Raw genomic sequence first — 17,475 nt, forward strand, 5'->3', positions numbered from 1 at the left:
GAGTAGAACTAGGTTGTATATGCTGTAAATGAGGTTAATTATTTTTCATAAACAAGCAACAATTTCACTGTTATATTTTTGACTTCCTCATGATTATATATATTTTTTTGATGACATTTGGAGGCCTTCTTCTTAGGCTCCTGTGCTTTTCCTGCAACAGCAGGAGCCTGCTGAGATCCCACTGGGGGCACTGCCATCACTGGAACGTCCTTAGTGATGGCCTCCAGCACTGGGGCAGTCTCAGCCAAGCCGGCCCCTGCCCCGGCCTCAGTTAAGCCGACCCCTGCCCCGGCCTCAGCCAAGTCGGCCCCTGCCCCGGCCTCAGCCAAGTCGGCCCCTCCGTTAGCCAAACCTGCTAAGTCCACTGCAGCGCCAGCCAAGTCTTCACCAGCTCCTTCCAAGACTGCCCCAGGCTGATGATGACATTTGGTTTGGTATATTGATAAGTATTTTGTTTATTTGGAGGTTCTTTACAATCTACAATCTGTGACTAGACTTGAGCAACAAGTGCCTCCACTTAACATACTATTAGAAGTTGTCTCAAGGATGTCTTTAAAACTGTCAAAATAGTGGCCTGGGGTGCGACAGCATTTTTAGAGCAGAGGAGCTACATATTTCATTGACACTTCATACTTAATCAGTTACAAACGCACAAGAATTCACATTGTGTTTATGTATCCCATTAATACAATATCATTGTAATCTCCCCGTGCTAGTTTTTTGGGCGTAACAATAATGGAAGGTGAGATAAACAAGCTTGACAGCCTGACGTCACCATGGCTAACAATATTATCCTGCAACTTATAGGTGACCTTTCCCCAAATTCAGGCGTGGCCAGTGATAATTATTTCTGGGAAGCCTGTATGCTTGCTTGAAAGGTACTTACTTTTGTTTGTGAAAAAATCCTGATTCTCTGGTCTCTGTAGATCAGAGCATCAGAGGTAAAAGATACATTCAAGATAAATACTAATTGCAAACAATGCTCCCCTAATGCTGTGCAGCCAAGCATTGTTAAAACCCACAGAACTCTATTTTAAATTCAACCAAGATACCAAACATGTTGGGGAAATTTGCATAAAAAAACATGTTGGTTTGCATATTTCCCTCGGTGAAGACAGAACAAGCTGATACTAATTTGCATACACGATACAGCCACATAGAATTACATAATTTAACAATCTTAAGGCTAACAAACTACTGCTACTGTTACATGTAGGCTAACTGTATTTACATCTAGTGGGTTTTTTAAGCAATGTTCCCTGTAACTGTGAAGCGTAACGTCACCAAAAATACAAGAGAAATGAAAAAACTTTACTTGAGTAAATGTCCTTAGTTACATTCCATTTGAAACAATTTCGTTTGACAGAAAACGAGACGACTAATGAGGCTTTTCATATGCGTACAAAACGACAACTCCCAGCATGCTCATTTCCGGCTTGAGTGCATTCCAGCCAATCAGAAGCCTCCTGGTTTTATGGCAGCTATCTGGGGCACGGGGCCAGTACGTCTAGCCAGCTCGAAGTGCCACGACTTCACAGCGGACCACGGATTCTCCAGCGGAGTGAGGGGGAGAGCACTGGGAAAAAAAGCTAGTAAGCTAGGTAGCTGGACAAAAAGGTAGTTCTGGAAAGAAGTCACTTCATCTACAACTCAAAGCGTTTTGCCCTGTCTCCGTTCCCTTTGAAGCAAGCAGACGTAGCTACATCTCCAGTGAGGTTAGTGTGGGAATCTTGAATTTTTTTTATTCATTGAGCCAGGGAAAGCTAGCTTGGAAAGCTACCTACTGCTAACTCCTGAGCTACAGAAAGACGATTAAAGTTATCTGAAATTATTTTAGATTTTTCGTTCTCTAGCTATTTAATTTGCAGTTGTATTATAGCGTTTGTAGCACAGTTTTGTAACGTAAACCGACGCTATAACGTTACAGCCACGTTCATTGATTCATAGTGTTAGCTACAATGCTGGCTTGCAAGTAAAAACGTTAATTAAAAGCATATCACATCCAAATAATTAACTTACAATAACTTACAGGATTATTTGTTCTAATGCATGTATGAATGGATAACCATATGGAGTGTCCTTAATTTATATTAAATCCTTGAGGCCCGTTTAAGTTGTGCTCTCAATATGATCTTTATAGTATTTTTTATATTTAATAAACTGTCTAAGATTAAGTTCTTGGAAGACGTTTGTAAGTAACTTACTGAATAAAAAGTTGGTGTTTTCGAGCCAATATCTTTTTTATTCTTAAAGTGTTTTATTCAAAAGGTAATGAAAGGCAAGTATTGTCTTTAAAGACTATATATATATATATATGCATTTACATCTTTAACCTCCATTACTTAATAAATTTTAGGCTAAAAGATTAAAATTTTAGCTGAAGACGATTCTAAAGCACCCCTTGTAGATGTTCCATTGCCCCTGAATGAAAGTCAGATATTTTGGACTTATGGTTGGTTATATAGTTTGTAACTCTTGCACGTTAGACAGTTTCTTCTTACATAACCCTATCTCTTAAGGACCACAAAATGCACTTTCATCTTCAGAAAGCCACCCTGAGTTAGTTTCTTGCAGTCATCTTTTTCAGTTTGGCCTGAGTGGAGATGCACTGACGTGTGATATCACAGATTTAGAGGCAGTACAAACGCTTCCCTTTCTAGCTTTTAGACCCTGCAATGAACAGGGACTCTGGACTCTGTTTCGATTATACGAAAGTAGCTCTGCCGTTGTCCCCTACCATGTTACAGTGTTGTGTTGTTGTTTTATAACAATGAAGTTCGACATTGCCCTTTTTAGCACTTGTATGTAGTTGTTGTTTTTTTTAACCATCTACAATATAAACGGTACTGATAGTGATGTAAGAATACTCTGCCTCCTACTCTAAGCCAACTTTCCTCCCCTGCAGGCTAAACATTCTGGTGCCTTTAAGAGTCTTAAAGGGATAGTTGAAAGACCCTTTAAGGGATTTCTTTACTGGGGCAGGATATTAACACTGGCCACCATCCAGCTGCTGGGAATTTTGGAAGTTGCTGGTAACTTTGTGTACTTTTTGTCTGTACAAATAAAGTCCTTAAATTCATATTTAGGTTGGATCTTATCCCTTTCACATGTCCACATAACTCCATAATAGCTCTAATAATTTTAGCATTCTGTGTCATATGTGACAAAGAGTCATTTTCATTAGCTTAGTTTGTTTCAGTGCTGAGATTTCACTATGAGGGTGGATTTGAGCATGTTTTGCCCCAAGTCCACAACTATATGGCGTGTGGGTTTGGAGCAGCTGTTATTTGTCACACAGTTGGCTGATAAGATCAGCTTCATGTAGCCAGCCTCAAGGCAAACGTTTATGGGGATAGCAGTGACACCTTAAGGCTTTTGAAGGTAAAGATTGTAGTTGTTCTTCATACAGATTAATCACAATACTATCTCCTCTGCTGCTCTGTTAATACAGCTGCTGTCAGTTCAGTTTTAGAGAAATACTGTCAGCAATATTTTTGGCTTACCTATCAATTAGTATATGAACTTCTGTCTCTCCACATAGAAATCCCTGGACTTTTCTTGTCGACAGTTTCTGTTTTTAGAAAAAAATCTTTTTAGTTGTGAACTGTGTTAACAAGTCTGTCACTCACTCACTTTTTAGGTTAACTGAAATTGAACGATGGATATCTACGACCCCCAGACCCTTGGGATAATGGTGTTTGGTGGATTCATGGTGATCTCTGCTGTCGGGATTGCTCTTGTCTCCACCTTCTCCATGAAGGAGACCTCTTATGAGGAGGCCCTGGCTAAACAACGACGAGAGTTGGGTAATATACAGTCTGCTCGCTCTGAGAAAAAGAAGAAGGACAAAGTATCAGAGAAGAAGAGCCGTGGAAAGAAGAAGGAAGAAAAGCCCAATGGAAAGATCCCAGAGCCTGAAAAAATTCCAGAGGAAGCTGAAGCTGATGACACAGTCACTGAGCCTGTTGCTGCCCCAGTTGTGGCTGCTGCTCCTGCCCCAGAGGCTGTTCCTGCTTTTGAGGTGAAACCAACTGCAGCACCAGCAGACACCCAGCTTAGGACTGCTGCTGAACCAAGCCCTGCTCTTGCTGAGCCCTCACCTGCTCCCTCACCTAAAGAGAAAAAGAAGAAAAAGGTGGCTAAGGTCGAGCCAGCCTCTACCCAATCAGCTCCACCCGTGTCTGACCCTGCACCAATCAAGTCCTCTGCAGTCCCTGCATCAACCCAGGCCCCTGTATCTGCATCTGCCCCAGCCAAGACTACCACTGCCTCAGCCAAGCCGGCCCCTGCCCTGGCCTCAGTTAAGCCGGCCCCTGCCCTGGCCTCAGCCAAGCCAGGCCCTACCCCGGCCTCAGCCAAGCCGGCCCCTGCCCCGGCCTCAGCCAAGTCGGCCCCTGCCCCGGCCTCAGCCAAGTCGGCCCCTGCCCCGGCCTCAGCCAAGCCGGCCCCTGCCCCGGCCTCAGCCAAGCCGGCCCCTGCCCCGGCCTCAGCCAAGCCGGCCCCTGCCCCGGCCTCAGCCAAGCCGGCCCCTGCCCCGGCCTCAGCCAAGCCGGCCCCTGCCCCGGCCTCAGCCAAGTCGGCCCCTGCCCCGGCCTCAGCCAAGTCGGCCCCTGCCCCGGCCTCAGCCAAGTCGGCCCCTCCGTTAGCCAAACCTGCTAAGTCCACTGCAGCGCCAGCCAAGTCTTCACCAGCTCCTTCCAAGACTGCCCCAGTGCTGGAGGCCATCACTAAGGACGTTCCAGTGATGGCAGTGCCCCCAGTGGGATCTCAGCAGGCTCCTGCTGTTGCAGGAAAAGCACAGGAGCCTAAGAAGAAGGCCTCCAAGAAAAAGACTGAGCCTGGTAAGCAGTTATGTTTAGATAGATATGAGATATATTCAACATTTGGCAGTTATAACGGTACATTTTATTTTATTTTTCAAATGATACCTCATTTTATTGGTTATTAAACATGACACTGTTTCCATAATGTTAAAATCTATAGTAAGTCTTGGCATGGGAAGATAATAATACATAGAGCTCTTCAGTCTATCAGTGCTTTGACGAGGCTCTGAAGAGTATCCCATAACCTGCAGTTTCAAGTGTGACCACTATGCCAAAATCACGGCTCTACGCTATCTTTAGGGGCTTGTTAACTTTCCCTCTGTCAAATTTCAATATTGTAACACAGATTCATGATGCTTTTTAAACCAATCATTGTTAGCTGACTGGTTGACTGTTGTTACTGGTACATTGGTGGTGTCCAAATCAGTGCTTCTGCAAGTCTCTGAAAACTACACTCACAAACCCTTCTCTGCATTTCAAGGCTGAGGAGGGCTTTTAGGTAAGAACTACATTAGCCATAATACTGGTGAGAGTGCATGAAAGTTTGGAGGGTGGAGTGGGGCATATCTGGACAGATGAGTCGCACGTGCGTACACTCTCGATCTAAGGCAGTAATACCCTGTCAGTACTGATGAACTTCTAGCTGTGGATTTGTGGAAAGTAGTGCCAATGGCAGTTGTGGGTAATGTCTGGCACTCAGCTCTGAAGGGTATAGAGCACGCCAGCTTGTCCAAACACCACTGCCCTGTTTTGTTAGCTGACAAAGGCTCTCAGTGCCCTGACAATGGGTAGGGAGAGGAGTGAGGTTCTCCCTTGCCTGAGGCTTGTCTCCGCCTGGTGCCACAGTGCCCCATCATTTTGCCAGCCAAAGCTGCCCAGGGCCCAGACCCAAAGGATAAGTCGCATCCTTGTCCTATTTCTAAGGCAGTGTGGGAATTCAGACTTTTTTCCCAACGGTGACAGCCTAATGTACTTTAAAACTGTGTGGCTTTTTAGTTTTAAACAAGAAATACATTCTGAAATCCTTCTCTTATGCCACATTGTTATTGTGTGTTTCACTGAAATGTTTTGTGTTTACCTCTTTAGTTTTAGCTGTGGATTCTGCAGATGCTCCGCTCTACCTGCCCTACAAGGCTCTGGTGTCCACCATCAGTAGCATGGTGTTCAGTGAGGGAGAGGCTCATAGGCTCATCGAGATCCTGTCTGAGAAAGCTGGAATCATTCAAGACACCTGGCACATGGTATGTGTCAGTAATGAGGGAAAGACACCTGTTAGACTAGGTGGAGTGTACAAGCACATGATAGTCCACTGAATGCATTTGAGGCTTGTAACAAGACCCACTTTTTTGCTTCAGGCCACTCAAAAAGGAGACCCAGTGGCCATACTGAAGAAACAGCTGGAGGAGAGGGAGAAACAGCTGGCAGCAGAACAAGAGGACGCTTCTGCGGCGAAGAACCGTCTAAGAGAACTCACCAAGGTTAGATGTAAAAGCGTCTCTCTGGTCGATAAAGATGGTGGCGAATTCCTGCCACAATACATTGCCTGGTCTATAGCCATGCTGTCTGCCCTGTGAGACTCAGAAACCAAAATTGTTGGACGGATGAAAATCTTTACAATTCTTTGATCATTTCTACTATTGAGGCAAAATGTCCAGCTTGGCCTGAAGGTGGCAGCAGAGGGGAAAAAGCTTAGTTGTTACCTCCAATTAAAAGGGTTCATTCTCCAGTGAACATGAAGGTGTACTGACATTTGGGCTGTGGTCAAAGTCAAAACCATCTCCTTTCCTAACCACTTTCTCTTGACCTTGATGGAAAACGTCATGAGGTCAAGGAAAGATGTGAAGGAGAATTCCTGAGGACTTACGAAAAGAGGACAGCGGGTCTAAGAGAATCCAAATGCTCTTTTCTAAGCAACGTAATTATGCGACGGTGGATGTTACTGACGTGACCTGCCGTGATGAAACTAAAATGAAGATGGACTACAAAAAGCGCATCTTTGACACTGCACCCCGTGTTGTTTTAATGCAGGCCATCTAAAGGTGGACAACACGGTGGAATTTTAGCCTACTTCATAATCAAGATGGCAAAAGGCCTATAGGGCACCAGTCACCAAATAATGGAAAGGTTGTCGCGTTGAGAATGCTTGTTCACACTCACCCTCCTGCCCACCAATATTTATCAACATGTAACCCAATTATTGGATGTAAACCGTGTTTTTCACAGAATGACAGCGTAACTGTGGCAAGAGAGAGCGACCAAGCAAGAGGAGGTGCTGAGCGAATATGTGCTGCTTGCAGCTCTGTAATCAAACACGACTTTACCCATAGCCTAGTAAAAAAAAAAAATCAATATGTTGCGGTCAGCGATGATAATGTGGCAGGCCGCCACAAATAAATCAATATGTGGGAAACACTGAAATATTACATTCCATTTACTGTACGGGTCATCCAGCTTGATCATTGCCTTTATTAAGGTAATCTGTGACTGAAGTAAAATTAATTAATGATATTACTGAAGGCTGGCAATACATAACGTGAGCCTACACGCTCCAACATTATCCTCACTTTGATCATTTTACAAGACTAGTAACATAGCTCGCATGGGTCTCAGTTATTGTTGACAGTTCAAGACCTATGCATATTAACAAGTTATGGCATAAGAGAGAAAAGGCTTTATAGCTAATGGTAACTTGATTAACATCCTTTATCCGTCATGGTCAGTGATTTCTTTTTTTTTATTGTAGAAAATTCTAATACACTATATAGCTTATTTCAACAATCTGAAACATATAATGGTGTTAAAACAGTATGAGATTACAGCAAAGCCAAAAGAAAACAAACCAAAAGAAAGAAATTGTGAGTGTCTTATTCAAGTATAATTTGCAACTGTATTGCAGGGATTTTTGCTAAATGTGGTCTATGGATTTTATCGTTTGAGTTTGAGAACGTGTGTCACTTTGAATGCTGCTGCCGCTAAGAATTATGGGACAGCATTATCTCCTTTCCTTTCGTAAAGTTAGGAACCTTCCTAAGCAAAAAAGACTTTTCGACCGCAGCAGTTGATTGAAGTCTCGTCATCTTTTGTCCTGAAGGTGGCACTAGAGGAAAGTTAACAAGGCTGAATGTTGCATCCATTAAGAAGCATAAAGAGCTCTCTCACTTTCATGTGTTACAAATCTCAATGTCAGGCTATTGTTGGCTGTACATTAAAGTCAAAGTGGATCCTTTAGAGTAGCTGTATATTTTAAAAGATATCTTGTGTACAAAGTATACACTACACACAAGTTATTACTTCTGATGACCATCGCTATCACCAGCAAATTAATTAAAGGTATGTTAAAAATAATAAATTTAGTACAATAGATGTCTTTTCTAAATTTCATGTCAATCGTTGTGGAGATATTTCACTCTGAAATGACTCTTTTGCCTTAGACACATTACAATGTGTCTGTATCTGCCTTTTGACTGTGACTGTCTGTTTATCAGGAGCTGTCGGCTGAAAAGTCCAAGGTGGCCAGTGTGGAGACCCGGCTGAGTTCCCAGCTGAGTAAGAGGGAGCAAGAAATGATTGCTCTGCAAGCTCGCATGCAGGCCAGTTACCAGGACCATGTAGCCCAGATCCAGGGGCTCAATGCAAAGGTCACTTCTCATCCACAAATATTACAATTTCTGAATGTACAATTCAAATTAGTGCATTTTAATTTGCATGTTCTTTCCATGACCTCCAGGGTAGCTGGCTGCTAGTGAGAAGTGAAAATGCAGATTTTCCGTTTCTTGAAAATGTAGTTGTGAGACAGAACGCAGCTGTACAAAGCGTAATAGAGTCCAACATGGCTGCTTTTATTAAAAAAAATGTAATTTTACAGATCCTCAGCCTGCAGGACCAGCTGGAAAAAGGCCCCAGTGCCCAGCTGGCCTGTCTGCAGCAGGAGAACTCCATTCTCCGTGATGCCCTCAACCAAGCCACTAGTCAGGCTGAGAGCAAGTGAGTGTTCCCCTGTAACAGCAAATAAGAAACGGTGATCCATAATGACATACATTAAGCCTCTTTATAATGCTACTAATTAAAGTGGCAATTAAGTACAGTGTGTATAAATTCAAAGGCACGTTGGGAGCGCCAGACCTGAAGGTAGCATGTGTCCTGACTCTTTTTTCCCTGTCTTTCTTTCATTCTGTCCTCAGACAAAATGCGGAGTTGGCCAAAGTGCGTCAGGAATGCGCAAAGTTAACCAAGGAGCTTGGAGAGAAGACTGAAAGTCTGCTTGCTGATGAACACATCAGGAAAGGGCTGGAGGCCAAGATCTCCGCTACTGAGAAGCAGCTCTCCCTGCTGCAGGTTGGCCCGGCCTGTGGGAACACCACATCATCTCATTTATAAATTATACTGGATTTCAAGTTTCCACATGGAAATGTGTTTTTGTTTTTTTTAATGCTGTTTCTTGTTTGAGAAGCCCGTTAGTTAAAGAGTCTTTACAACATGCAAGCTTAGACGTTTCCCATCATCCCCCAACTTTTTGATGTTATGGGAAGTTTAATAGTTTGCTAATTTGACTCGAGTTTGCTGCCTTTGTGATATTTGTATGCTGCTTTGACCAAGTCTGCAAGTCTGACCATAGAGGCACAGGTAGGCTAATCATCTCAAAAACCCTTCAAGTTAAAAGCACTTCCAACAAGACGCTGCCTTTAAAAAATCCAAACATAATGCTTGACATGCTGTTAAAATGTCCATTTTTATATTCCTGTTACACAACCTCATGCCAAACAACACTTTGATTGGTGGATTATATTCTATTATGCAGTTTTATGTGGAAATATGATATTTTAGTAATACATAAAAGAAATGGGACACAGTCCACAAGGACAGACATTGCTTTGAGAGGAAAAGCTGTCAAATGTAATAATTTTGTGAATCGTTGCTGCCCCCTGCTGTTTGACACTTGTCTGACATCAATTTTGTTGTCAGGCCAGCCATGGGGAGAGCGAGCAGGCTTTACAGAGGAGATTGGAGGAGGTGTGCGAGGAGCTAAGAACAGCACAGAGTAGAAACAGCAGCCTTCAGGCCACTTTGGACAATGCCCAGAAGGACAGCAGCGCACTCTCAGGTCAGAGAATGGGGGAACAATGTTTTAATGGTTACCAGATGTTAAGGCATAGAACTTACTTTGGTGTCTTGATTAGTAAAAAAATAAATGTGGGACCAGTGGCTGTATCAAATATAAAATATGGAATAAGTAGTAAGTGCTTGTATTTTGAAAGTGGCCTTTCTCCCAACAGAGTTTCAGGTGCGTATTGGGAGTTTGGAGGCGGAAATCAGCGAGCGCTGTACTCAGGTGGATGCCCTCACCGCCCAGCTGGAGGAGACACGGGCAGAGAAAAGCCAGCTTGTACAGCAAGTGGCCTCCATTAACTTACTGCTTGAGGCCAATCAGACCAAAAAGGAGGAGGATAACAATCAGGTATGACATACATTGTCAATTTGACTTTTCTGAAACGGCCAGACGCTTGACCCCCCATTGTCACCATTGATGATGTTTGTCATGTCTGAATCTGCAGGTGAACGCTGCAGAAGTGGAACAGCTAAAGCTCAGGTAAGTGTTTGAGCCTCCTTTCTTCAGAGTCAACACGAGATCCAGAGCTGTTGTATTTATTGATTGAAATGCCCACCCTGCAGCCTTCAGGAGAGAGACAACCAGTTGAACACACTTCACGATGAACTGAAGAAACTGCAGATGAAGCTCGAAGCTGCTGTAAGTGTTCCAACATCTGTTGTTAGATCTATTACAAAGAAAGCTACACTTCTTGACTAATTGGCGGATATAAATTTATTCATGCAAAGATGTGGAAAGCGGCTCTGCTAATCACAAATAATCTGCCGTTCTGACAGGAGAACACTGTTGTTGAGCTAGAGCAAAGAAATAAGAGGTATTCTGCTTTTTACCATCAATCTATTTGACTCAAATGTTACAGATTTTCCACACCTGTCTGTTCTCTGCTGATTTATTCTTTTATCCAAATTGTTTTTTGTTTTTCTAAGTGAGGATGCCAGTCATATCACGTCACTTCAGGATGAACTTAAAAAACTCAAAGAAGAACTGGTGCAACTTAACAGCACACCGGTAAGTGTACTTCTCGATGTGTTGCACATTTCTGATTCTACAGCTGCCCTGCAAATAATCTCAGTGACTCATTTGCATGTCCACTGTTTCAGCAGACAGACAGCTCTGCGGAGCTCGGACTACTACAGAACAGGTAAATGAGTCTTGGCATATGAAAAAAAGGTAACTCTCACATATTGTTAGGCCTGTTATAGATCTCAGCTTTGTCTATTTTGGTTCTTTGGATAGCCTGACAGAGAAGGATGCCCTTGTCACATCACTACAAGAAGAGCTGAAAGAAGTGAGAGAAAAGACGGCCAATGATGCAGTAAGAATAACTTTCCACACTGGTGGCTTGTCATTTAGACTACTTTGCTGTTAATCACCTTCCTGATTATGTCATCCATTGTTTTAGCAGAACATTATGGCAGAACTGACAGCTTTTCAAACTGGCACCAAAGAAACGCTACAGACACTCTTCCCACAGATACCCATAGAGACCGAGCAGGTAGGGGAGGAGATGCTGAATGATCTTTTATTCAATTGTATCTGTTATTATTATTATTATGTAAAATGATGTGCACAGTATTTATTTTTTATGTCTGCTTTTCTCCTCATTTAGTCCAACTGGTTACAAGTATTTACACAGAAAGCTCAGGAGGCTCTCAGCCAGCAAAGCCAGGAGTCTCAGTCAAGCACAGCATTGTCTGTAAGCCACAGTTTTATAATGTTACCAAATACTGGTTTGAATTGGCCCCACAGAAGGAGTTCTGAATGCGTTTTCTGTGTTTCAGGAGTTGCTCGAGAAACTGAAGGAGGCCGAGGAGAGCCATGGCTCACTGCAGGCTGAATGTGAACAGTACAGAACAGTCCTGGCAGAAACGGTAAGACTGAAACAAATAAATAAATATGTGTTGATGCATTTTTTTTTATTTTTTATGTGAGTTGTGTGAATGTGGAGTCAATTTATAAAGCTCGTTAAATCCTGTTTCCTTACCCCTTTAGGAAGGAATGCTGAAACATCTGCAGAAAAGTGTGGAGGAAGAAGAGCTGGTATGGAATTCCAAGATGGCTAACTCAGAGGAACAGCTTAGGGAGGTAAGTTATAATACCTTCTTGAAATCACTGTGACATGGACATGTTTTTACCATGTGTTATTTTTAAAACCTCACAATATTTCCCTCTCTCACATTACCAGGCTTTGGAGAAGGCCAACAAGCTGGAGGCAGAAAACCAAAGTGTAGAACAGGTGGGGATTTTTCCACAATCAAGTTTGAGTTGTCTCGTGTGGAATATAGCAGGTTAGAAATGTATGCTGCTTTGTAAAACTGTTACTTTTGGTTTCCCCTGCAGTTGAAGGAGCAGATGATGCTTCTGGAAGCCCAACTGGAGAAGCAGTCAGATAACCAGGGGATCTCAGAGGAGATGGAGAAGGTACATGAGCAGGTTAAATCTACAGATGATGGCAACCTCATTGGAACTTGTACTGCTAAAATATATTTTTTTGTTGTATTTTTGTGTTTTAAATGCATACTCTGCAGGATTTTCCTAAAAACAATATATAGACTCGTAAAGAAAAAAAATCCCTCTCAATCATCACTTTTAGACCACTAGAAGTATGTGGCGGCACCTGTGTTTTCTTATTTTGCTGTGTTTGGGACTTTTCTGGACGACAACCCAATAACAGCATGCAGGGTGTGAGCTCGGGAATTTATAAAAATGTAGCAACCAGGTTGCATCACTCTCCATCTCGCTCCTCTGCTCTCTTTCTGCATCATCGATGTGTAAAGAGTCTGCTTGAGCGTGTTCATTCCTCTCGCTAATGCCTCTTCTCCTCTTCATTCACTCTGTAGCTTGCTCAACCACCGCTGCTGGCTCTCTCGTCCGTTGAGCCATGGAGGAGGGGCCAATTTTGAATGTTGTGTTTTACAATCAACAGCTGTAAAATCCTGCACAGTATGCCTTTAAGTTCCACTGTTAAGGAGGCGTGAACTTGAGTGCCCAATCTTTTCTGATTGTAATACTTATTCTCTTGTCTACTTAGTTGGGGTAGGTTTTGAGTTAAATATCCGGACAACATTTTAGGGCACATTTCTGTTTTATTGATTGGTGTAATTGAAATACGTTTTTTGTTTAATTAATAAAACATTATAGAAATAGTTGTCAATGTAAAGAATTATCACTCCATACTTTAATTTAATGCTGGAAACACCATTTCACATATTTAAAGGTATCACCCTCTTGTGGTGCATTTGAAGCCATAACTGTCTGACATCTGTTAATTTCTACTCTGTGCTCTGTATTCAGCTGAAGCTGCAGCTGTCAGAGTGTCAGAGCCAGCTGGATGTGGCCCAGAAGGAGGCCCAGGCATACAAGGAGGAGCTTGCACAGGTGACTTTACTGACTGAACTTCCTCCAGGCACCAATATTTACATATTCATACAACCGTGTAACTGAGGGGGCATAAGGACATGCTTTTTATGAGATGTCACATGTCAAGGAATTTGTGAAAATTACTCCCACATGACAGACAAGGTGAGGTGTCAGTGACGTGTAACAGGAGGACATTCATGAAGGGGCGGTTATGTAACCAGCGACGGCTTCCTGTTTCAGGTCAGAGAGCAGCTGGGCGAGATCACGATGGGGGTTCAGCGAGAACAGAATGGCCCAGCTGAGGCTCAACCCAGTCAGGTCAGGGTGCAAAGGTCACCCTTTACTTCCTGTCAGAGAGTACTGGACACTGACTAGGACACTTTTCCTAAGATCTCGTTTGCTACAATTACTTTTTATTTTATTAATTCTCAAATTAGCCTTGTTCAATTTAATAGAAAATCACATTCATAAATTTGTGATTAATGTTTTTACTCCAAATTTATTAATTGTTTGTGATCGGGCTCAACACATCAAACCCATGACCTAAATAAGGACTGGGTAACACATGAATGATAAAGAAGTGCTGTATTTCCAGTCTGTCCAGTACTACTCCGACACAGCGGCTGTTTATGCTAACCACTGTTTGCACTGACTGAGTGTACATAACTCTAACCACTGCTTTTTCTTACCTTTTTTTTTGGCATGTTCACTTCTCCTGTTTTGTTTCCAGATACTATTTGTACAATTCAGAAAGTTTTGTTTAAATGTAGCTTTTCCCCTGAAATTATCTGAGAGACAACTAACCTGGCGCACAGGTCGAGCAGCTTTTGTGTGTGTGTGTGTGGTGCTGCTGCTTTGGCACAAGAATGTTTGGATACACATGTATTTGTCTGTGTGTATTTATTGTGTGTGTGTGTGTGTGTGTGTGTGTGTCATTTTTGTATGCCATCAGGTCCAGAACGAGTTGAGTCACACAACTGAGAAGCTGCACGAGGAGGTGGCTCAGAGACAGCAGCTCTTGGAAGAGTGCGAGCAGGTAGCAGCCATCATGGACTTCTCAGTCTTGTCACACCAGAGGGTGACTAATAAAGTCTCATGGATAACGTGTGTGTGTGTGTGTGTGTTGTCAACCTCCCAGGCACAGAAGACTATTTCAGAACTTCAGTCTCAGCTGGATCTTCTGAAGGTTTCTGCAGAGTCACCACAAAATGAAGATGATGTTGCTCAGCTCAAGGTGCGGTTCAAATAATACTCATAGTGATTACCACTTCTATATTTTGTCTGACCTGGATTATTATTATAGATTTCATAGCGTGCAAATTATCTCAGATGGCCCTGCTCCTTATAGGAATAAAACAGACTTATCAGCTTCATACTCCAACATTGTGATTTATTATATATATATATTTTTGAAGACATGCTACCTTGAAAGATGGAGGGCTTTTACTCCCTCCATGAGTAGGACTTTCTCTTGAGTGCTCATCCTCTAAACTCTAAATAATGAATAAATTTAGACAAAACATATTACAATGGGTTAAGCAATAATTCAAAGGAGTTTTAAATCTCAGCTCACTATTAGTCTTTTGTTGTTTGGTTTTTTTACAGTAGCAGAGGTTATTGCAGGTTGATTTGATTTAATTGAAGCACTTTTTTAATTTCAGAAGGTCCTCTTTCAACCTCACACAAATTGTCCAGTGACAGTTCTCTTTCATAATGTCACCTGGCTGTGTCTGAATGGGTGAACAGTCATTTACATAACTGTGTCTGGGCTGTTTGTCTTGATTGATGATAAAGACTTTGATTATAAGAGGTATAATGACAATAAAATAATTTGGGATGAAATGTTGGGGAAAATAATAATGACCTGCAATAAACTCTTATTGTGAAAAGAAGCATTAAGAACATTTAATAATGTAGTTTCACATATTTACTTAACAGTGAACACTTTGGGTCTCCATATTGAGTCTCATTTTTGCTCGGTGCTTTGACACATAATGTTTGCTCCCGCTGCTGGAATAGGAGCGCCTGGAGAAGGAGAAGAAGTTGTCCAAAGACCTGGGGCATGCAGCCACCAAGCTCCAGCAGCTTCTTAAAGCCACTCAGGAGCAGCTGACCAAAGAGAGAGACACAGTGAGAGCACTACAGGAGCACCTGGAAGGCAAGGTGAGGCAGCTGACATGGTAGGGCCACACACACACATTTCCAAGCTCCTATATTGTCTAATGTTTTTCTTAACTCTGTTTTCAAGGGAGAATACGTGGAGCTGAAGGAAGGAACATCCGTCTGATAGGGAGTTCACTGCAGACACTACAAAAAACTGCCAAATATGCCTTATGATTACCATAGTTATGCATTCCAAATCTATTTCTTTCTTGTACTGTAGTTGATTGAATTTGTTGCAACTACAATCTTTATTGAAACCCATATTCCATAAACAATTCTGGCTATGTCAGAAGTTATTTATCCCCCTGCCTTATATTCCAAACATCTCCCCATAGTTCAGTGTTAAAAAGGGAAACCGATTGTACGTCAGATGTACATCAACCTGTGCAATTACTTTGTATGTCTTTTCTATGTGGTTGAATGATGGGAACATTTTATGGTTCAGTACCTTTTGGGGCCTGCTTCCCTCTGTAGATGGCTGCCAATAACACACATCGAATTTGTATGAATGAATAAACTACGGTGTAGCTCTATGTAATTACTGTTCAGTGTCTGTGTCGCAGTTTCTGTAGAAGTTGCAAAGACTGCAGGCAGGAAGTGAAGTCAATGATTGCTGTTGTGAGTAAGTTATAATTCACATAGTTTCAGATCCGGTGTGAATCAAACAGCAAACATATGCACTGCACGCTCATGTTAACACAGGCTGGTTCAGGATGGCTTTTAAAACTTTAAACTATCCTGCCTGGGTAAAAAGCTGTTTCAACTCTGCTGTGAAAAGAACAGTCTTGGACAGGAAGTATTACTACACAGCAACATCCACACAGTCATCATACTACAAAATGCAGGGTTATAAATTATCCCCATAGCACACACTACAGTAGCTCCAATTTGTTATGCTTTAGAAATACATGGCTAGTGTTTTATAAAGCATGTTAAGTGTGGCATTTGCTTAAAGCTTTAACCACAATCCGTTTTTAAGGTTGCATCAATGTGTTAGACACCAGGAAGTATGTTACAAGAGGTGGAGCTCGTTTGCAGGCTTTTTCAACAGCCATGTATGGTTTTGTTTCAGGCATGATCTGTGTGTTTTCCTCCGCCTCCCCCCAAACACACCCACAGCAATGTCTGTCTGGAAAAAAAAAAAAACACACCACAACAGAAATGGAAACTTAACTTTATTTATTATGTTATTAAGTGTAGTAATGTACCAAAATTAAACTAAACTCTCAGGTAGCGGCCACACCCAGAGTTCATGAAGACAGTTGAAATGTCACTGTCCAGGTTAGATTCAAACGGTAACGTGTCAGAGGCGGGTGCAGTGAACCTGAATGGCGGGAATGATCTTCTTCGGGGTGACAAGAAGGCCCTGCCCCAATGTGAGTGGTGTTCCGCATTTGGCTTAAAAACTGCCACGTTTGAGACTGCTCATTTGAGGTAGAAAGGTTGGTGTGGCTACACAATTGTGTTTTATGAATTTGGTTGACAACACTGCAGCACATGATATTTACTAAATATTTAACTAAAATGCCAGTAGGACATTTTGTTTCAGCAGTTCAAGTGCAATAGGAACAAATGAACATTCGGTCCACATGGACTGTCGAACAAAATGATTATATTTGGTAGAAAAATAAAAATGGCTCAATAGTTAGACCATGCATTTATTTCTTAGCCTAACATTTGTGTTGACTTTTGAACAAAAATGTTCAGTATTTGTTGAAATGTGCTCATTAACTTTCTTGCTAAGAGATGAAAAGATCATCACTTTCATGTCTTGATGGTAAAGTCACCTACCAGTACCCCTAAAGCTCACTAACATCTTTTTACTAAAAAAAAAAAAAAAAAGTACAAATAATGGTTTCACAAGGTTAATACGGGACTATTTCATGACAAGGACCAGTAACTTTGTCTGCTGGTTGCCTGGCCACTGGATTTTGCTACGTTTGGACAGAGGCAGGCTAGCTGATTTCCCTCGTTTCCATTATCAATGCTAAACAAAGCTAACTGACTGCTAGCTTTAGCAAA

The 17,475-nt window shown here is 42.1% G+C and overlaps 1 protein-coding gene across 9 annotated transcripts; it reads left to right on the forward strand.

Moving 5' to 3' along the window:
- Positions 1-1,514: 1,514 nt before the first annotated feature.
- On the forward strand, positions 1,515-15,995 carry rrbp1a (ribosome binding protein 1a). 9 transcript variants are annotated; one of them, XM_038736884.1, is made up of 27 exons: positions 1,515-1,715; positions 3,641-4,841; positions 5,910-6,064; positions 6,179-6,301; positions 8,309-8,461; positions 8,689-8,807; positions 9,005-9,158; positions 9,786-9,924; positions 10,097-10,278; positions 10,376-10,410; positions 10,494-10,569; positions 10,707-10,744; positions 10,857-10,938; positions 11,031-11,071; positions 11,167-11,218; positions 11,333-11,425; positions 11,540-11,626; positions 11,712-11,801; positions 11,923-12,015; positions 12,116-12,166; positions 12,271-12,351; positions 13,225-13,308; positions 13,531-13,608; positions 14,243-14,326; positions 14,429-14,524; positions 15,310-15,453; positions 15,539-15,995. In XM_038736884.1, exons 2-27 carry the CDS (start codon positions 3,659-3,661, stop codon positions 15,575-15,577), a joined length of 3,552 nt encoding a protein of 1,183 aa, XP_038592812.1. In that variant the 5' UTR covers positions 1,515-1,715; positions 3,641-3,658; the 3' UTR covers positions 15,578-15,995. The 9 variants fall into 9 exon arrangements, with proteins under 9 accessions (XP_038592812.1, XP_038592813.1, XP_038592810.1 ...); XM_038736885.1 differs by having other exon boundaries at positions 11,336-11,425; XM_038736882.1 differs by having other exon boundaries at positions 11,034-11,071; positions 11,167-11,245.
- The last annotated feature ends 1,480 nt before the right edge of the window (positions 15,996-17,475 follow it).

The sequence above is a fragment of the Micropterus salmoides genome, unplaced genomic scaffold (genome assembly GCF_014851395.1).
Source record: "Micropterus salmoides isolate LMB-PRFRI ecotype aquatic unplaced genomic scaffold, ASM1485139v1 Ms_hic_scaffold_22, whole genome shotgun sequence".
Classification (NCBI taxonomy): Eukaryota; Metazoa; Chordata; class Actinopteri; order Centrarchiformes; family Centrarchidae; genus Micropterus; species Micropterus salmoides.

Bases quoted from the DNA above. Each gene is read 5' to 3' on its own strand.
- rrbp1a (XM_038736880.1), top strand. From the start codon at position 3,659: ATGGATATCTACGACCCCCAGACCCTTGGGATAATGGTGTTTGGTGGA. The intron at 8,808-9,004 runs GTGAGTGTTCCC...TTCTGTCCTCAG, and splicing joins ACTAGTCAGGCTGAGAGCAA to ACAAAATGCGGAGTTGGCCA. The intron at 11,802-11,922 runs GTAAGACTGAAA...TTACCCCTTTAG, and splicing joins GAACAGTCCTGGCAGAAACG to GAAGGAATGCTGAAACATCT.